Source organism: Musa acuminata, chromosome BXJ2-4, assembly GCF_036884655.1.
Source record: "Musa acuminata AAA Group cultivar baxijiao chromosome BXJ2-4, Cavendish_Baxijiao_AAA, whole genome shotgun sequence".
In the NCBI taxonomy this organism is placed as follows: Eukaryota; Viridiplantae; Streptophyta; class Magnoliopsida; order Zingiberales; family Musaceae; genus Musa; species Musa acuminata.
In genome coordinates this window covers 2,614,821-2,634,341 of record NC_088341.1, presented here as the reverse complement: position 1 = coordinate 2,634,341, position 19,521 = coordinate 2,614,821, and the positions used below count along the sequence as shown (strand labels likewise).

The 19,521-nt window shown below is 42.1% G+C and overlaps 4 protein-coding genes and 1 non-coding gene across 9 annotated transcripts; 3 read left to right on the top strand and 2 right to left on the bottom strand.

Moving 5' to 3' along the window:
- Positions 1–542: 542 nt before the first annotated feature.
- Positions 543–3,830, top strand: LOC103980489 (proline-rich receptor-like protein kinase PERK7). The gene is made up of 9 exons (XM_018824465.2): positions 543–726; positions 1,008–1,649; positions 1,726–2,262; positions 2,358–2,444; positions 2,530–2,600; positions 2,694–2,770; positions 2,863–3,007; positions 3,079–3,240; positions 3,313–3,830. The coding sequence occupies exons 2-9, from the start codon at positions 1,073–1,075 to the stop codon at positions 3,607–3,609; spliced, it is 1,953 nt and encodes a 650-aa protein (XP_018680010.2). The 5' UTR covers positions 543–726; positions 1,008–1,072; the 3' UTR covers positions 3,610–3,830.
- Positions 3,831–4,107: 277 nt separating this feature from the next.
- TRNAG-UCC (transfer RNA glycine (anticodon UCC)) lies at positions 4,108–4,179 on the top strand. The gene has a single exon. It is a non-coding gene; the product is annotated as a tRNA-Gly (tRNA).
- A 5-nt stretch (positions 4,180–4,184) lies between these two features.
- On the bottom strand, positions 4,185–6,112 carry LOC135609472 (glucan endo-1,3-beta-glucosidase 7-like). Of its 2 annotated transcripts, none has more exons than XM_065102784.1 (3): positions 5,789–6,112; positions 4,703–5,715; positions 4,185–4,610 (listed from the first exon to the last, which is right to left on the bottom strand). In XM_065102784.1, exons 1-3 carry the CDS (start codon positions 5,844–5,846, stop codon positions 4,425–4,427), a joined length of 1,257 nt encoding a protein of 418 aa, XP_064958856.1. In that variant the 5' UTR covers positions 5,847–6,112; the 3' UTR covers positions 4,185–4,424. The 2 variants fall into 2 exon arrangements, with proteins under 2 accessions (XP_064958856.1, XP_064958857.1); XM_065102785.1 differs by having other exon boundaries at positions 4,703–5,706; positions 5,789–6,095.
- A 4,826-nt stretch (positions 6,113–10,938) lies between these two features.
- Positions 10,939–13,675, top strand: LOC103980193 (uncharacterized). Of its 2 annotated transcripts, none has more exons than XM_065102778.1 (6): positions 10,939–11,038; positions 12,023–12,119; positions 12,525–12,701; positions 12,774–12,872; positions 12,947–13,189; positions 13,285–13,675. In XM_065102778.1, the coding sequence occupies exons 2-6, from the start codon at positions 12,054–12,056 to the stop codon at positions 13,540–13,542; spliced, it is 843 nt and encodes a 280-aa protein (XP_064958850.1). In that variant the 5' UTR covers positions 10,939–11,038; positions 12,023–12,053; the 3' UTR covers positions 13,543–13,675. The 2 variants fall into 2 exon arrangements, with proteins under 2 accessions (XP_064958850.1, XP_064958851.1); XM_065102779.1 differs by lacking the exon at positions 10,939–11,038 and adding an exon at positions 11,680–11,819.
- On the bottom strand, positions 13,280–19,021 carry LOC135609471 (large ribosomal subunit protein uL1-like). Of its 3 annotated transcripts, XM_065102783.1 has the most exons (7): positions 18,881–19,021; positions 18,656–18,692; positions 16,787–17,006; positions 16,005–16,170; positions 14,565–14,770; positions 13,911–13,980; positions 13,280–13,525 (listed from the first exon to the last, which is right to left on the bottom strand). In XM_065102783.1, exons 2-6 carry the CDS (start codon positions 18,658–18,660, stop codon positions 13,927–13,929), a joined length of 651 nt encoding a protein of 216 aa, XP_064958855.1. In that variant the 5' UTR covers positions 18,661–18,692; positions 18,881–19,021; the 3' UTR covers positions 13,280–13,525; positions 13,911–13,926. The 3 variants fall into 3 exon arrangements, with proteins under 3 accessions (XP_064958855.1, XP_064958853.1, XP_064958854.1); XM_065102781.1 differs by lacking the exon at positions 13,280–13,525 and having other exon boundaries at positions 13,668–13,980; positions 18,881–19,019; XM_065102782.1 differs by lacking the exon at positions 13,280–13,525 and having other exon boundaries at positions 13,668–13,980; positions 18,840–18,959.
- Positions 19,022–19,521: the final 500 nt, after the last annotated feature.

Sequence of the window (19,521 nt, the reverse complement as noted above, 5' to 3'; positions counted from 1 at the left end):
TGATAGACTCTTATCCTAACGTTGCATGCATTCATCACAAGCATTTGTAGAGTATATATAAGAGCGGGAAAATAATCACGACTCGTTGTAGTCAACATGGTGAGAACGAGTTCCGGTCAATAATTGGGCTACGTGGACATCCTTCTGATTAAATTTATTATAAAAAAATATTATTTCACCAAATTTAACATCACTTATATTTTACTAAAAAAATTTTCTTTTGATTTCACCACTAAAAATTCACTCTACTTTGATCATTGTTTATTGTACTACTAAATTATTATGATTATAATTATTTATGATGCAATTTTAAATTAAAATATTAATAGTCTATAAAACTTAAGTTGTTAGGGAAAGGTTGATAATATTTTGCCTGGAATGCGGCCTTCCACGTACCGTTATTGAAGTAGTTTGCATCGGGCGGTCGCGCGGGAAAGACCCAACGGCCGTCCAGGAATCGGAGGAAGCGGGCAACCGCCATGTTGTAATTATTTTTCCTTATTTTTCCTTCTTTTTTTTTTTGCTGTTAATTTCCTCCGTAGAACAGCAAGGATGGAGGATCAGAAATAGGAAGGCCAAGACAAAAGAAATCTAGGGTTGAGTTGGAGCGGGTGGTGGTTGGCGAAGGATGAAGACGAAGCGTCTCGTCACATCTCCGCCCTCTTCCTTCCTTCCCTGAGGAGAACCCTTTCCTTCTCCCGGCAGCTCAAGCCAACTAAAGAAAAAGTACCCCTTTTCTCTTCCTCCTCGACAAGTCGATCCTTTTTTCTTTTGGCACCGGAAATCCGATCTCCGTATGCGAATTATTTCTTGTTTTGCGTTCTTAATCCGGTCTTTGTCGGTTCTTTAATCATGTAGAACTTCGAGTTGGATTTGCTTTTGGTTGATATGAATGTGATTCTTGAGCTCTTTGCCACCTGATTGCGAGGAAGAAGACGATGAATTGTTTGGTTAATATGCATGCTTTTGATGGCTTTGACGTCCTCATTGCGTTCTACCATCCGCAGGTTGGCGTAGACGGGCAGCCGCGAGGTGGGTGGAGTGCTCTGCGCTCGAACTCCATCCTCGCAGAATGGATTCCTCCCCTGTGACCGCTCCGCCACTCGACGACTCTTCTGTGCCATCTCCTCCCACGCCTGCCGCGCCTCCACCATCCGATTCCTTGTCCTCATCGCCTACTTCCGACTCATCGACGTCGCCGTCGTCACAGCCACCTTCCACATCCGAGTCGGATACTTCAACAACCAAAAACTCTCCACCTCCTCCGTCGTCCTCCTCTTCCCAGTCTCTTCCTTCATCCCCACCACCATCGTCGCATAAATCCTCCTCCTCCTCCTCCTCCTCTTCATCTCCATCACTGCCATCTGAGTCAAGCTCGCCAACAACCCCGTCCTCGTCGGACGCATCGTCATCGCCAGCCTCAAGAAGCCCCTCCAAGTCGCTTCCTTCGCAGACATCGCCACCGAGCAAGGATTCAAGCACACATCGGACGAATGACTCTGATGCGAATCTGCCCCTCATTCTGGGGGTCACCGTAGGTCTTGGGATATTCATCATGTTGATGATCGTGTCTTTTGTGCTGTGCACTAAGAAGAAGAAGAAGAACCCCAACCATGTCATGCACTATTATGATGCTCCAGGGCCCAATGGTAATGTCGACAAGCTCCCGAATAGAATCCGTTGCCTCAGGTATCCTTGAATCGATTTTGATGTGTTGTGTTGCAGGTGGCTTCTACAATGGCGGATCGCTTCCAAGATGGCAAAATGGAGCCCAAGGGATGGACTACGCTGGCAAGATGCCCCCACCTCCCGGAGCAGCAATGTCACCCGGAGGTGGTTGGCATCAGTCGCCACATCCACCCATGATGGCCAGCGGAGACATGAGCTCACTCTACTCTGGCTTCCATGGGCCTCCATTGCCGCCCCCTTCGCCTAATGTGGCCTTGGGCTTCAACCAGAGCACCTTCACCTACGACGAGATCGCAGCGGTGACAAATGGATTCTCTCGCGACAACCTCCTGGGGCAAGGCGGGTTCGGCTACGTGTACAAGGGTGTGCTCCCGAACGGGAAGGAGATTGCAGTGAAGCAGCTCAAGTCCGGCAGCGGGCAAGGGGAGAGGGAGTTCCAAGCAGAGGTTGAGATCATCAGCAGAGTCCACCATCGCCATCTGGTCTCGCTCGTCGGATACTGCATCGCAGGAGCGCAGCGGATGCTGGTCTACGAGTTCGTGCCCAACCAGACTCTGGAGTACCACCTGCATGGTAGCTGATAATGGAAGAACACTCAAGAATCATGTCAACTGTATACTTCTTGTAAATTTAGATTCGATCTGATGAATTGCTGTCTTCAATTCCAGGAAAGGATCTTCCAACAATGGATTGGCCTACGAGACTCAAGATCGCTATAGGATCAGCGAAAGGCCTCGCTTACTTGCACGAAGACTGTGAGTGCATTATCTTCTTCTCGTGTCCTCTTTCCCCTCTACTTGCAAGAAGTTTCCCAAATTTCTGTGTGTGATCATCGTGCAGGCCATCCTCGAATCATCCATCGCGATATCAAAGCTGCCAACATTCTCCTGGATAACAAATTCGAAGCCATGGTAACTCGAACCAACCTGTTCTCGTAGGTTGGTGTTCTCTTTCCTTCATAAATTGGAACAGAGTTTGATTTCCTAGTTTCGTCGAATCTCCAGGTTGCAGACTTCGGATTGGCCAAATTGTCTTCAGATACCAACACTCATGTCTCAACTCGAGTCATGGGAACGTTCGGGTATGAGATGTTCCATGGACTCATTGAAACCTTCTCCTCTGTTTCTCGAGTAGCTATCACAACAGCATGGTGATGCTCTTTGAACCATGTAGATACTTGGCACCTGAGTACGCATCGAGTGGGAAGCTGACGGAGAAGTCCGACGTCTTCTCCTTCGGCGTGATGCTTCTGGAGCTGATAACGGGACGAAGGCCCATTGACCTTACGGGAGATATGGAGGACAGCTTGGTCGAATGGGTCAGTCTCCGCCCTTTGTTTGAGACACTGCTCTCTGCTGTAATTGGTAATCTTCAACTCTGTTCGAGCAGGCGAGGCCTCTTCTGGCCCGCGCACTGGCCGACCAAAACTTCGACGAGCTCGTAGACCCGCGGTTGGAGAACAACTACGACGTCGGGGAGATGTTGCGAATGGCCGCGAGCGCTGCTGCCAGCGTTCGGCACTCCGCAAGGCGGCGCCCGAAGATGAGCCAGGTAAGGCGCATCGACACTGCCATGAAATCCTTCATTCGTGATGGATGATGATGATGATTGCAATGGGAGCAGATTGTTCGAGGGTTGGAGGGCGATGTATCACTGGAGGACTTGAACGAGGGGGTGAAGCCTGGGCAGAGCACGATCTTCAACTCCAGCTCCGACTACGACTCCGCCTCCTACTCCTCCGACATGCGGCGGTTCAGGAAGCTCGCGCTGGAGAGCAATGACTACAGCAACGAATACAGCGGAGCGGCGAGCGACTACGGGCTAAACCCGTCCGAGTCGGGCAGCTCCGGCGAGATCAGCTCCGCCAGGGGCCAGAGAAAGAAATCTCAACCTACTCTCGGAACAACGTGGGAGGATTAACACATGGAATCAGCGAGCATTAGTTGGTTGAAATCATTGGGTTGATGTGTCAATGAGAACGATTTATCTACTAATTCATCAACAATGGATTCGGATGTGTGATCTGATCCTGTTGCCAGCGGCTTGATCACACGCACAGTCGTGTCTGAGGTTAGGAAAAGGGCGAAGAATTTTCATTTTCTCACCTCCGTTCACCTCAAGATCATTTTCTTTAGCTCGAACATGTGACTTTGTTCTTCCTTTTTTCTCTCTTTTTCCATCAAAAACATAATTATATCATCTCCAAAAAAAATCATGCTTAAATTGACTTAGCAAGTACGTGGATTAGCTTATGACATAATTAATTCATCGATAAAGCTTGTCCAAAACCATATGATTTCCGATTGGATGCGACATGGATAATCTCCGTAAGTTTCCAAGTGAACGTTCGGTACACCAAACTCCTATTGAATTATTTATTATTATATATAAGAATACAACTTAGTTAACAATACAAGCGCGTTTGTAGTCCAACGGTTAGGATAATTGCCTTCCAAGCAATAGACCCGGGTTCGACTCCCGGCAAACGCAGTTAATGTAAGTTCATTTTAACTTTGCAGTTTATTACTAATGGATCATTTGGTCATGTCACAAATTTGGTTTTGTTTACTATGACCAATACATAATTATCTAATAGTGTTTCTGTGGCTGCATGAATTCACACGGCGAAACGGTAAACTGAACCCGTTGCAGAAATGACAACAGCCATCGGAACATTGGAACGTTTGTGCTCGCTGAAACCACTACATTTGGAACAACCCGTCTCCGAATTCGCGCTACGTTAGCAGCAGCATCACCGCAACGTACTGGAAGAGCAGACCCATCACCGCAGGGGATCCGACGGCGCTTGGAAGGTAGCACCGCTCCCCGGACTGCATCGGACGGCCCTCAACTCTCGCCTGCACGGTGACCACCGGCACGCACGTCTCGGCCGATTGCGTCCACCCCGGCGACGCGCTCGCCTGCAAAGGAGCACTAATACATCAACCCGCGGACGCCTAGAAATCTCAAGTTAGAGAGAGTTCTTCGAAGTTGGTGGTCTTCCATCTGTTACCGTGTTGGAGATCGACGAGCTGGGCTTTGCGAGGCCGGCGTCGTAGTTCATGGTCTGGTCGGCGCGGTAGAGGCCGAAGGAGCGCTCGGAGGTGGGGCCGGACTTGAGGTCCTCGTCGTAGAGCGCGAAGATGTACGTCTCCACCGAGCGCCCGGGCATGAGCGGCGTCCCCGCCAGTGACCGGAGGTGGGCCACCAGGTTCCCGTTGAAGGCCATGGCGTTCTCCACCGTCGTCCCCACCTCGTCAGGGTCCCCTCGGTAGGGCCACCCCGTCTCCGCCACCACGATTTCAACCTCCGGGAACCCCAGACCGTCCAGCGCCGACCGCACGGCGTCCACCTGCGCGTCGAACATGTTGGTGTACGTGAGCTTCGACCCCGCGTCCAGGCGACCGGGGTTCGGCTGGAAGAGGCAGAACGCTAGCGTCTCCGGCCGCGGGTCGCTGCGGTACGCGAAGAAGGGATAGGGGTTGATCATGAAGGGCGACCCGGCATCGCGCAGGAAGCCCAGGACCCCGGTGAGGGAGGCGGCAAAGTCGGGGTGGAAGGCGCCGGAGGAAGGGGGGTCGGACTGGGCGAGCACGGCCATGGAGTGGACGGTGGAGACTTTGACGCTAGCTGCAGCGGCGGAAGCGGAGAGGGCGGTGCGGAGGTTCTGCATGGCGGGGAGGAGACCCGACGCGAGGGAGGGGTCGCCGGAGTTGAGGGCCTCGTTGCCGACAGACACGACGGAGATAGAGGAGCTCGGGACGTAGGGGAGAACATTGACGGAAGCCCAGTTGGCGGCCGCGGACGGATCGGAGGCGAGGGAAGGGATGTCAGAGTTGGACACGCCGAGGACTAAGGAGATATCGGTGCCGGCGAGGGATTGTATGATGGCGGCATCGGCGCCGTAGAGGCGGAGCTTGGAGATGGTGGTAGACTGCAGGAGCTGCGCAGTGGCCGACGCCGGCGGGAGGTTGTCCGCCACCTGCCCGTAGTTGATTCCAATTATGGACTGCGACTCTGTCAAGACTGTAGTGTCAAGTCAAAAGTGGACTCCATTGATCAACAACAACTTACGAGACATTAACCAAACTATAATTACTTGCAGAGGAGAAGACATGAAAGAGTGCAACGAGGAGGAGGAGTTTCCTCGTCTCCATCACCCCAGCGAAGGAGCAGAAGGTATATATCTCAGATCTCTCCGCAACCTCCACTGATGCGTTGCAATGACACTTTTCGCCGAGGTTTATGTACGTATCAGCAGGTAGCGTGTGCGTCCAGAACACATTACCGGAAGCTGGTGGCTCACAGAGAGGCGAGAACGAGAGGCAGCCGTGTCAGCCGGGGCGTGCCGGGCCACACTTGCCGCTTCCAATGCTCTCTTTACACACGTCGCAGAAAAATAGTATATGTTGCTGCGTTGCAATCACACATTACGTGTCGGCAAAGTTCGTCCATTCTGAAACAAGAATTATTAGGCATATAAAACTGAGTCTCCTCATTTTGCAGAGTTCCTCCCAATTTATAGAATATAAAATATTGAGGGTAAATTACCTAAAAAATTAATTTTTTTTCTCGTTGAGCATTCTATTTTTTGCATCTTATTTTCTAAAAAATTAAATTATCTTGACCTCTGCTTTATCGTGTTGCTTATGCCTCTACCTCTCGTTCGTTGTTGCTATCGTGCCCTCGCCCTTGAGCATGCTCTCATCTATCACCTTCGTCCTCATTCGTCATTATAGATGTACTAGCTACTAAGGCCTCATTGCAAGGTCCTCGCCCTTCATCTCTGTCATGATCTACTACCGTTATTTTTCTCTTTTGCCTTCGTCTCGAAAGTCTCGGATAGTATCATCTTTAAAGAGAGCATCTTTTATTTAAAATAAAAATAAAAGATGCTTTATGTTTGGGAATAAAATAAAAAGGAAATATTCTTCGAGAAAAAAAAAAAAGAACGTGAGGTTTTTTTGAAACTTTATCCAAATATTAATGCAGTTGACATTCGAAGAGATATGTATATACTGCAGCAGCAGAGGCATATTTGGACATTAAAGCTCGAAGAGAGCTTTAAAGCAGAGGCTGCAGTCACCTCCCAAGTGAACCAAGGCATGGTTCGTGGAAGGTACGGCACACATCACTTTCCATCCCCTCATCAAGAGAGAAAGAGATGATACAATAATGGAGGAAGGAGCTTTAATTGCAGCGGCAAATTATTCATGTATTGAAAGATTAGATGATTGACCAAACAAGAACCACATGTAAGGAGTAGTTGATCGACGTGTGGCTCTACTCACCATTTTGAATCTTAAGGACCATCGAGTTCCTCCTGCAAGCAGTTCACCAACAACTGGGGAGCGATCTATGGAGGCAAAAGAGAAAGCCAGTCAGTGTTCGATTCATTAAGCCCGAGAAGTTGATGTTTAAAACACTAGAAATCGATGATTCAAGGCAATGTTTGATCAACGTGTCACAGTTGCCCTCTCGTTTTCACCATCTGCTTCATCAATTAGGGTGCTCGATGAGAACACTCCAACAAAGTCTAATCTCGCCTTGGATAGATTGAAGTAGCGGAGCAGCTGCTGCAGCTGAAGAGGAGTTATCACGACACCTCAGGAAAGGAAAGACCACCGTGCATGACAGGAACAACACGACGGAACAGAAGCTCAGGCTGCACAAACCAGTGGGAACTTAGAAGAAGTAGAAGAGGAAGAGGAAGAGGATGAGCAACATCCAAAAGCTCTTAACTTTGATACCGATGCTGATGGGCACAGGGGATAGATATCTTAGTCGACAAGAATTCCATGGAAAGACTCGACTAACTTATTATTATTCTATTGATTCTTTCTTCGTTGAAACTAAATACATTCTTTCTTTGGAAGTTTCATTTCCATTCAAATATTTGGGAGCTACGATTGCTCCTAAGAGACTACCATTATTTGCATTTGATTCAACAATTTAAAATATGATAAATAAACGAGGTAATTTGGGAAGAGTAAAATATTAAATCAGTTCTCCACTCTTCCCCTTCACATTGGATGCCTAAACATAGTTTAAAAGGCAATGAAAGATTATTATTATTTTTCTGGGGGGCAAAAAGAACATAAAATCAAAGGCATGCCTTTGATTTCTTGGATTACAATTGCTGAATGTAGAGACGAGGGTGGCTTGGGCATTCATAATCTTGAGAAAAAAAAATAGATTACTCTTCGAGCAAAAGAGAATGTACTGATGATATTAATAATAATTTTTTTATTTGTAATATTACTGATACCGCATATTTTGATCTTAGATGAATCACTAGCAAACATTACCAAACGATAGCCACGAACGCAATGCCACACATTGCCAAAACCACGGGATGCATGTCATGTCAAGTTTGGTACTAATACACTATGCGACTTGACCACCCTAAGAGCTCGGGGCGGTGCCGTCTGCTTTTGGGACAGTGCCGTCTGACGCCGCTCAAGCACCCCCGAGGAAGCCACCTTGTTAGGAGTTGTTCCGCCCCCATAGAGTCAGCGACCATGCCAAACCGAGGGGCAACCAACTCTCGCACGCAGGTATAAATACTCTCATCCGATCCCGAGGAACGGGGGGGAGAAAAGATAGGAAAATCCAAACTAAACTGACTTACTCGTCAGAGGGGCCAAAGTCAGGAGATACCCGACGAAAGCCATTTTGCAGGAAGGTGATCGCCGCTGAGCCGCGGGCGTCTTCACCCCGAAGTCGTCATCCAGCATGCGGAGGAGAGTGGATCAGCGGATCAGGTCCCAACTAGTGCCAGCATGTACCTCCCATCTCAAGGGCACGCCAACGAAGGAAGATTACCAACTATCCTGGGAACGAAAGGACACTTCTCGCCATAAACGACACTCAAGTTTACTGGCCATGGAGTGTTAACCCCCAATCGCTCGCGAGGACTCAGTCGACCCTTCCAGCTCAACCCTCGCCCGAAGCGCTCGAGAAGCGCAGCCACGTCATCATCCAACTCATTCCACCAAAAGTTCCCGATGTCGGCCTAGGACTAAACCATGTTGACTCATCTCGCCATAAACGACACTCAAGTCGTTTATTGTGTTAACCCCTAGTAGGCCAACACATCTCGCCACTCAAATTACTCATCTCGATGTAGGCCAACACATCTCGCCATAAACGACACTCAAGTCAACTTGTCTTGGAGTGTTAACCCCTAGTCGCTCGCGAGGACTCAACCGACCCGGCTCAACCCTCGCCCGAAGCGCTCGAGAAGCGTAGCCATGTCATCATCCAACTCATTCAACCAGAAGTTCCCGACGTCGGCCTACAGACCAAATCATGCTGATTCTAACAATTACTAAAGGCATTTGGTGTTTTATCACTGTTAAACTGAACATAAGGTTCTCTTGTTTTAAGGATTGGATTAATGGATCTCGGCACAGGGAAGGGCACGACTTGGCCAAACCGAGCTACTATGGAAATTGGTTGATTTGGTTGCAGGTCAACTTTGGAAGTGGATGCCAAACTCAACCAAGCATTCATTAGTGATAAAAGGATTATTTTTGGGAAGGAGAGAAGGAGTATCGAATTTGGAAACTGAGAGTGATGACATGATGAATCTAGTTAAGATTTTGAAGAAAGAACAAGTATGATCTCTTTGGGCATTACAAAATCGCATTAGCAATATCGAAGACCTCATATCCAACTTTCAACACATAGACTCATAGCTCATTCCTTGTTATCTATGTAAAAGTTGTAGACACGAATCAGATTCGGAGATCACATTGGCCTTCCTTTTTTATTTATCTTTTATTATAGGCGGCTCTCAAGTGCACGAATCTTGTAATCTTGATTTGATGTAAATTTGATGTTTCTTGAAAAGAAATATTATTCTATCGATTCAAGGTGCATAATCTTAAGACATTCTATTCTATTTATGCTTACATATTGCATGTAACGAAAGAGGTCTTTAGAAATTAAATGTAGAACAAATTACTATTATAGATGCTTAAAATAATTATTAGGATTTGTAAGTATTTTGGGATTTCATCTCAAAGGATAAGGACTCGTAATACAAAGAGTTAATATAAATGGTATACATACAATATGTCGTCTAAGATTTCTAAAAAGTATAAGAAAGAATATATAAATTTTTCAGGATCTATATGAGAGTGTATATAAGGGAATTATACTTGAGTATAAATAACTAAAATATCTTATAATTGATCTCACGCGATAGAGAATTTATATTTTTTCATAGATATAAGCGAGAAATACTAAAATACGTCCAATATATTCTTGATTATTGATCTCTATGATTTTTTTTAATGCTAAAAGCCTTCTCTCTTTTTTGGAGTGCACAAAATATTCTTCATATCTCTCTTCGCTAAAACTTAGAAATACATATGATATATAAAGAAGAACCAAACTCTTTTTTTTTTTTTTACTCTTTCTAATTAATTTTTTTTAATTTTGTGTTGGCTGTGTGGTATATTTTTAATTGTTAATCTTTATATATATATATAGATTTTTTTTTTTATTTCAATATTTTCTCTCCATTTCAGCAAGAAAAATAATAGGCTGAATTTGTTATTATCTATTTGATGAAGTGTCGAATCAGTTCATTGATGTTTCATTAATCGTAGAACATATGGTGTTCAGACCTTTCCGAACCCATTTTCTCGAAGTTTTCACATCAAGTATTATGAATTAAAAGAGATTGCTGAAAATATTCCGGTCATGTGCTCGATTATTAATCAACACATAAACTAAAAGACATAAATTGCATGACTCGTATTTCCTGATAAGATAGATAGATCCTCGAAATAATAGTCGAATTTTTCGTAAACATAAACTATTTGGTGATCAAATGCCGCCATCCAAATCTCCATCGCAGCAACCGATGCCTATGCTGACCGACCTTTCTCTTTCTTCGTAATGGCATTGAATTGACTTTGTTGTGTCCACATACTTCAATTCTCTGTCCGTCACTTCTTAGCCTTTAATTCGTGTCAGTTTTTACAGTAATGAATTATCTCTTTTCCATCTTCATTTCCTTTTTAAAATTATTATTTTTTAATATTTCTAATTTTATCTTCGAGTGTGAGTAAATGTAATCAGAATCCTTTTTTTCATCCAAGATTATTGAGAGAAAATTAAATCTTAACCCTATAAAAAAAACAACATGAATTAATAGAAATCCATTAACTTTCTTGGTAAAACTTAATATTAATTGTGTCATTTTCAGTATGAATTAATTGAATTCCTTCCACCGACCGCTTCTTCCTATTGCTCGTTTTGGGTTCGCCTCCTCTGGAAGCCACCAACGACTCTGCTCTTCTCTCTCTGTTCCGTGTTTCTTCTCGAAGCATTTCAGGTACGGTTCTCAGTCTCTCTTTGTCCCTTTATTATTATTATTTTTATGAACATCGATGTATAGATTTGGAGTTACACGAAGGAAGTTCATCTCATCTTTGAGATCGAGCTGTCTCGTATCTGCGTCCATTTAGGGAGGAGTTGTTGCATGGAGAATGCAGGCTTCTTCTTTAGGTTCTGTGCTTCGCCTGACACAAGTAAATCCGAATGGGTTGGTCGAGAAACAAACCAAAGGCCAAATCTTGCCATCTTTTCTTGCTCTTCATGCATGTCCAGAGATGAAGCTTCTCAGGGTTTCGTAGTTGGTAGAACGCCAAATTGGAAGAAAAGCAGAGTGCCTTTGGTCAACCCTTCTAAGAGAAGACAATACAATATTATAATTGTGTAGCGTTTAGTCAACATACTCTTCTTAGATGACCGAGTCTATGGATGGCCAAGTGTTTCATTCTGCTTCTATAACTCTTTTTTTTTTTCTGGGGAAGGATTGAATTCAGACCAACTATTAGTTCTTTCTACCATCGAACTAATCTTCCTTATCACATACAACAAGCAACTGCGGTCTGCTACCCATTTCTGAAAGCTTTTGCTGCATAACCCAATTCCATCTTCCATATCACAGCAAAAGCATAACCCAATTCCATCTTCCATATCACATACAACAAGCGACTGCGGTCTGCGACACATCCGTTACTGATATCCATTTCAGAAAGCCTCTGCTGCATAATCTCCTCAGACTACCCGATTCCATTGTTGATGAGATATAGCTGAGACAGTTGAAACAGGTAAGAGTTTATTTTCTATGGCACCCACTGAGATCTAAGAGATCATCATGTCTTGTACTGATATGATATAGAACTGCATTAAGACTGTTGAGATCACAATTCTTTTCCACTCACGAATATAAACTTTGATTTTGTGTCTTAACATGAATCCGCAAGTTCTCTTGAGCTATTAGCATTCTAATAAAGCATATTGTCTTCATCAGGTGGATCTCCGACTCGACTGCAAGAACAATCATGTTCAGGAAGAAGCACAATTCTCATGATAACCAGGAACACGATGCTAAGGATCAAGAACAAAAGGTAAGCAAACACATCTAAGCATATTGTCTTCATAATCCTCTATCTAAATGACTCAAAAGTTTATGACTTCAGAGTATAATTTTGCGGATGGTAAGTAGTTGATAATGATGAGCATTCCGGCATCACAGGTAAAAGAAATTGAGTATGCCGATTTCCAATCACCTACTAGAGTTTCAGATATTGACTCTTTATGTCTTTTATCAGAGATATGATTGTCTACTATTTATGAATTCAATCACAGTTCTATTTTTGTTGAAATAAATTAGCTAATAAGCCAGTTTTTCGGTCATAGGATCAATGATCATGATGTGCACGCAGCCATTGGATCGTACATAAGCTTTCATATATTAGTTGGATTAGCGGATTCCTCTATAAGCTTCCATATATAAGTATTCTTCTGAACAGATCAAAGAGCTGAGAGCTGCGATTGGCCCTTTATCCGGAAGTAGCTTAACATTCTGCACCGATGCATGCCTGAGAAGATACTTGGAAGCTCGCAACTGGAACGTGGACAAGTCAAAGAAAATGTTGGAAGAAACACTCAAGTGGAGAACGACTTACAAGCCAGAGGAGATTCTTTGGGTGAGCTCCACTCCATCTTCTTCATTTCTCTTGGCAGCTTAATTGTCGAAGTAATACATATGATTCGTCCAGCATGAAGTCGCCACTGAAAGCGAAACAGGGAAATTGTATAGAGCAAATTTTCATGATCGCGAGGGAAGGACAATTATAGTGATGAGACCAGCAAAACAGGTAGTTCGATTAATTATATATGAACACACTGATGTATGTGCAAGAACAGAGTTCTAACCGTGTTCAGGTTGCAGAACACATCCTCACATGACAACCAACTCAGGCATCTGGTGTATGTCCTAGAGAATGCTCTCCTCAGTTTACCGGAGGATCAAGAGCAAATGGTGTGTCTGATAGACTTCACCGGGTGGTCATTGAGCAACTCGCCGATTAAGACTGCTCGAGAGACTGCAAACATTTTGCAGTGTCACTACCCCGAGAGGCTTGCTGTTGGATTTCTCTACAACCCTCCAAGAATCTTTGAGACCTTTTGGAAGGTACTAATCTCACTCTCCAATAAACTTCCAAGAAACAAATTAACAAAAAAAAAAACAAACAAACGAACGATTAATATGTTTCTGCTCATCGGCAGGTGGTGAAATATTTCCTGGATTCCAAAACCTTTCTAAAGGCGAAGTTCATTTACCCCAAGAACAAAGAGAGCATGGAGCTCCTGCGCAAGCACTTCGACCTTGACGTGTTACCTGTGGAATTTGGCGGGAGGAACCAAGTGCAGTATAACCATGAGGAGTTCTCCAAAATGATGATAGCAGAGGATACTGTAAAAGCCAGCTTACGGAGTTTGGAGGAGAAAACGCCACAGCCCGGCCTTGCTGCGCAAGCAAGCTAACAACTCATTACTCCAGTAGTCTAAGTGCTGCATGCCTTCAGAAGATTGTGTGCTTTTGAGTTATATCTCAACTTGTTAAACTTTTGACAAGAAGTCCAAATAATGCAAAGATGCAATGCATAATATGCCCTAATCATGAGAGTCCACAACAATGCATTAAATCCAAACTTTTAGAAGCAGAATAAGAATATCCTGTAAGTGTTTGCATCCCCACCTATTTGCTATTTCTTAATAAACAAAAATTTGATTTTAGACACAGAATAAATTCTCCATCAGTGTTTGGTGCCCTCAATAACAAAAAATTGATAATAGATGTAAATATGAAAGGTAACAGAGAGCAAAGATCTTTCAGTTCATCAGTCACTAGCCTGAGCAAGGAGCCAACTAGAATACTCGGTATGGCTTCCCCATGGTGCTCTTCAAGTACAAGCACCTGACCTGTATGTAAGAACATTGCGGAGTGAATAGTGATGCACAAAATTTGATGTACTCTCCACTCTATAATTGACAGAGTAAACAAACAACGTTGAGATTATGATAATAAACTCATAGTTGGAAATCTAAAGAAAGATGACACGGATAAAAAAAATAGTCATCGTGAACACCAAGATCCCAAGGCTATATAAGCTGCAAAGATGAATTTAACTTAGATCGACGAAACACTTAATCCTACAAATACATGTTCAAAATGCAACAAAATTGTTGTTCGACTTTTCTATGGGACGAACCAAACTTGAATATTCTAACCACCCAAAAAAATAACAATTAGTGGGATATCAATTTTCTTATTTAAATCTGCAAATAAATTTTTATTAGCATCATATGGAAAAAGGATTGTAGTACCATTAAAACAGAAAACCAAAATTGCTTATTTAATTGGAAATAGCACAAGACAATGGTAATTTTACATAAGCAAAAGCATACAGATTGTTTGATTAGTTTTGAAGCAGACTGAAACACAGATATAATACAACCATCAAATAACATGCAATAATTCAATTAAAGTTGTTGAAAAAACGCACATTTTGCCAGTTCTTCTTCAGCAAAGACACAAGAAAATTGACGCTGAGTTGAACATTCTGAAAGATCTGCTTCTCCTCCATAGCACAGTTACCCACTGCAACACCCATGCAAAGAACCTTCTTAAGTTGAAATTTCACCATTGCTTTTGTCTCATTAACTTTTGCCTCCAAAGATTCCTGGTGAGTAACCAACGTGGGGAACTTCCCTGCATAACAAGTCACATGTACCCAGAGAAGTTCAAAATTAAATATATAGATGAACAGACTCCCTGCATCAGGATATATACAAGGAGATTGGACAATGGAGTATGGAGACATGAATTCAATAAGAGTAACCAACACATACATGCACACATGATAAAAATTCTTCAAACCCATAGCAACATTTCAAGGCCGACCTGATAGAGATTGGATCTACCAAAGCTGTAATGCAAATAAAGGACAATGGTAGAACAGTGGCAATCCAGCAGTTAAGAGCCTTGTTTTAATCTTTGTTTTAAAACAGTATTTTGAAAAGCACTAGACGCTAAAAGGCACCAAAGTGCCAAAACATCCGAGGCACTACGCGCTTGCCGAATATTAAAATTAAAAAATATATCTTATGATTGATAAATATGATCATGAAGATAAAAGGACACATCAAATATGCAGTTCCTACTCAACAGTGTACCTACCTAACATTGTTCATAAGTTCCTAACAATTTAACAAAGTCCAGGAAATAGGAGATCATTTACAGAGAGAATAATTTCCTAACTCTTAACAAAGTGCTCAAGCTGTCGTTGTTACCTAGAGACTGAGAAAGAGAAGACGGAGAAGTAACTAGTTGGCAAAAAACACAGTGAACATTCTCATATAGGATCACAGTGAGATCATAATGATCAATCCCAAACAAAAACAATGTAATACTAATGGCAGCGCCATCAACATAGAATTATTTTTGGTTCTTATATGGAAACACCTAAAAGATTTCATTCCAATAAGCAGATGAATCAAAAGAATTAATTCTCGAAGGGCCTAAAAGCTATTCTAGGGTTCAAACAAGTTAAATAATTACAAATACATGATTGTCAAACTTCCCAAAATTACAGCTAAAATGAATGATTACATTCTTCCACGTACGATACTATCCAATCATAACAATCCAATAAATGTTTATACAACGGCATCTTATATACATAGTTTTAGATAATTTTATAAAATAACCACTTCCATATATGTACATGTGTGTAAAGCAACCAGTTTAACTCACAAGAATAGACTGATCACCATTGTTTGACTATGTTAGTGGCGACATTAATATTCACTTTTTACAAACAAGAAACAATGAGAAAAATAAAAAAAATAATTATAATGATTAAAACTATGGTATGAATTTTTGTGACAAAAACACAGTTGAAGACATTGAACATGCAATAAGAGTTAAAAGCAATAGTACTTGCCTGCCTTGTTAAGACCAGGTCCAAGGAGACGAGGAATCTGTTTGATGATAGCTTCTGATGCTAGGAAAGCGTGGTACTTCTTAGCGAGTTTTTTAACCAACTTCTTATTTTTGTTCATCTTTTTTAAACTTTCAACATCCATGTAGTCGAGTCCTATCTTCTCAGCCTGGAGGTGACAATGGAAAGAATTGATACAACATACTAAATTGAAGAGCGTGAAGTGACGAGAATCAAAACGAGGCAAGAATCTTAATCTGATTACACAAGAAGAGAGTATGAATTATGAAAAAAAATCACATGAGTCTTTCATGTACATGAACAAGATTTTTAATTGATGTTGAAATAAGGTGAAAATATACTTAAAATGCATAATGACACATTGATTGTAATTATAGTTCGAAGAATGCAACACTCCAAATTTATAATCAAATGGTGGATAGACATCAGAATGACACATGTATAAGCATTTGATATGATTCATGGGGCTAAATGCATTAGTCTTTGTAAGTTGTAACTTTAATTAATAATTACTAACCCCTAACATCATCAAATAGATAGTTGATCACAATGGGATAGTAAAAGATGTCCTGGCATTTGTATCAATCATGAAGTGAGAATTGCAAAATTGACTTGTACAGCAGAGCATAAACATAGAGCTAATAATAGGACGGTTCACAATTATAGTAGTACTGTAGTACAAACTAGAACTCTGATGGACTCAAATACTTTCCAGCAGGACCCTCTAAATAATTCCTATACCAAATAAATACACAAGAATTTACCTCCTCAACATGTTGAGCATCCCCAAGCATGCAAACCTTCATTTTGGGGCGAGGAATGTGAGGTAACTTCACAGACCCACTGAATCTCTTGTCTTTTTGAGGGTCATAATTTTTCAGCCCAATTTGCAACTCTACTGTTTCAGTGAATTTGCGTTTCTTTTCCCGAGAATCACCAACAACCTGGGAGATTGCTTCTCTCAGAACATCACTTTGTAACTTGCTGCAACAGTAACAACATACTAAAAAGGTAAGTTACACATGATAAATACAATTAAACAAAAGTATGAAGATTCCCTAGTCACTGTAAAATGTAAATTAACTAGAACACAAGTAAAAAATGACAATTCAAAACAATTTCTGCAAAGTGGAAATAGGAGATTTCAAATGAAGAGTAGAATATGTCAATAAAGAAAACAAGATTCCCAAGGAACAACTGATGCAACAAGATAAATGGCTTATAAATTAGAAGAGTAGATATTAAATAACAAAAATGGAAATAAGTAAAATGACAATTCAAAACAATTTCTGCAAAATGGAAATAGGAGATTTCAAATTAAGAGCAGAATATGTTAACATGATTGTGAAATTGCATTGTAAATAAAGAAAACAAGATCACATAAGATAACGATTTCTCATGCTATGTAGCAATCTGACTCAAATCTGATTCCCAAGGAACAACTGATGCAACAAGCTATAAGGTTTATAAATTAGAAGAGTAGATATTAAATAACAAAAATGAAAAAAATAAACTGATATGAGGAAATGACACCTGGCAGGCTGTTGGCATCTCAATAACACATGACGGCCAACTCTACGACACATGATCACCTAAATGATGTGGTCGACACCTTGGCACCGCATTTAAGGACATTTGAATCGACAGATAAATCATTAATGACTCCGAGATATTCGGATTCGAGGCACAATTAAATACACAAGAATGATTGGATAACTTGGGTCACTGTGTTGAATCTCCAACTCTGATTCTTATGAACGCTCCCCCAATTCTCATGGCGACTTATGATACTATAAAGACCCCAGGTGCTCTGCCATTGGGCAACTTAACCATCTCTGATCTAATCAGACTCTTTAGATTCTGTATTAAACTGAATCTTCCGAAACTTATTGCTAACTTAAGCATCGAAAGGACTTTGTCGGGCATGCTCCCAACGTAGTCTTTTAGGGTCTCGGTCAAAAGATTCAACGCTCTCACTCCTAATCAACCTGTGACATATACGGAAAAGGGTCACAGTTGGATCTGAATCACCTTCCAGATCGAACAACCAAAATATGACATAAACAAAATCCTCAAACAACTAAAAGAAAATGAAATCCACCAAGTGAGGACACTAAAAACATAAAAGGCCAAAGTTCTTTCTCCCAAAAATTGAATCAAAATGTATTTGTTATAACAATAGTCTGCGTACAACCTAGTGAAAAGTCTGTTCAATGTGGTCAAACGATCATACTGGAATGTTATAGGCGTGCTATCCATAAGAAATATTTCTTATTTCATACGTCAAATCAAATGTCATGAACAGAAAACGAGCAACAGCTTATAAGAACCTAGCAATTGTTAATAGAGAATACAAAACAAACTAAGGCAAAAGATGACCGTGTCCGCCTAAGAATCTCCTTTAATTTGTTTACGCATCTAAATGATCTGGAAAAAGAGCAAATCACCCACAATCTATTCATCTGTCTACATGCTGCAAAATTATAACGATGCAAAAAATCGTTTACGCTACTCGTGAAATTCTCTAAAGCAACAATAAGCAGTACATTTCGGAATAAGACTGTATCAAGCTACAACAACAAGAACGCCGATCAAACAGGAAAAAAAGATAGCTTAATCAGAATCGACATTACCTCATTGTTCGGACGAATTTCTCTTCCCTCCTCAAACCTTCAAGAAATCATGACAACGTTAGCAGACGCTCCACGGAAACAAATCGGCACGCAAAAATCAAAGAAAATAAATACGAAATAATCACCACCATATCAGATCACGGATCTAGTATACAGATAACAGTTAACGAGGTGGAGGGATTGCCTGAAGCGGGAACTGGGGGAGAGGGGCCGGAGGAGACTCACCGAGTGTTCTGCGAGAGGAGAACAGGAGGTTTGGCGGCGAAGGGAGCTACGAGCCGGAGCGATACTCATCCAACCTCTCTTATTTGAACCCTAGAGGAGTACGCATGACTGGCTTTGGGAATTGCTTGGGCATCGTGTCGTTTCGGTGGAGCTCAGATCCTATCGGATTCGGGTCAGCGTAAATTGACTCGAGTTCATTACCCAACCTGCTTCCAAATGGGGATCGATCTTTGAAAGCTACACACAAGTTTGAGTTGGGCCTTCAATGGGCTGTCCAAATTGGGCTTCATTTTGTCAAGGGGACTTCCAATAGCATTGTCTTAATCAGATCTTAATTATGATTAGAATGCCGAAGGGCACTTGCAAGCAGAGACCTCCTCATTCACACGTCCTTAGCACTTCTCTTATATCGGAAGAACAATTGCTGGTCAGGTAGAGCGTGCTTTGTGCTGTCTACACGCCGTCCTTCGTGAGGTTGTACTGTGAGTGTAAATAATCACAATGAGGTACAGACTGAGATGCGTCAAACCCACAAATTAGTGCCAAGAGGAGTTCGACATGATTGGAGCAAATTTAAAGCTGAACAATGCACGTATCATCAAAAGTTTAACCTAATCTTGCAAGCTTTACAACTTGTCAAA

What these genes read in the sequence shown, in the direction of transcription:
- LOC103980193 (XM_065102778.1), top strand. Translation starts at nt 12,054, where the DNA reads ATGTTCAGGAAGAAGCACAATTCTCATGATAACCAGGAACACGATGCT. An exon ending in CTAAGGATCAAGAACAAAAG is followed by an intron (nt 12,120 to 12,524) that starts GTAAGCAAACAC and finishes TCTTCTGAACAG; the next exon opens with ATCAAAGAGCTGAGAGCTGC. An exon ending in TGATGAGACCAGCAAAACAG is followed by an intron (nt 12,873 to 12,946) that starts GTAGTTCGATTA and finishes TTCAGGTTGCAG; the next exon opens with AACACATCCTCACATGACAA.
- LOC135609471 (XM_065102783.1), bottom strand. An exon ending in ATGCTCAACATGTTGAGGAG is followed by an intron (nt 16,171 to 16,786) that starts GTAAATTCTTGT and finishes TGTCACCTCCAG; the next exon opens with GCTGAGAAGATAGGACTCGA. An exon ending in TGAAGAAGAACTGGCAAAAT is followed by an intron (nt 13,981 to 14,564) that starts GTGCGTTTTTTC and finishes TCTTACATACAG; the next exon opens with GTCAGGTGCTTGTACTTGAA.
- LOC135609472 (XM_065102784.1), bottom strand. Translation starts at nt 5,846, where the DNA reads ATGGAGACGAGGAAACTCCTCCTCCTCGTTGCACTCTTTCATGTCTTC. An exon ending in TCATGTCTTCTCCTCTGCAA is followed by an intron (nt 5,716 to 5,788) that starts GTAATTATAGTT and finishes TTGACACTACAG; the next exon opens with TCTTGACAGAGTCGCAGTCC. An exon ending in GCTCGTCGATCTCCAACACG is followed by an intron (nt 4,611 to 4,702) that starts GTAACAGATGGA and finishes GCTCCTTTGCAG; the next exon opens with GCGAGCGCGTCGCCGGGGTG.
- LOC103980489 (XM_018824465.2), top strand. Translation starts at nt 1,073, where the DNA reads ATGGATTCCTCCCCTGTGACCGCTCCGCCACTCGACGACTCTTCTGTG. An exon ending in CGCTTACTTGCACGAAGACT is followed by an intron (nt 2,445 to 2,529) that starts GTGAGTGCATTA and finishes ATCATCGTGCAG; the next exon opens with GCCATCCTCGAATCATCCAT. An exon ending in CGAGTCATGGGAACGTTCGG is followed by an intron (nt 2,771 to 2,862) that starts GTATGAGATGTT and finishes TGAACCATGTAG; the next exon opens with ATACTTGGCACCTGAGTACG.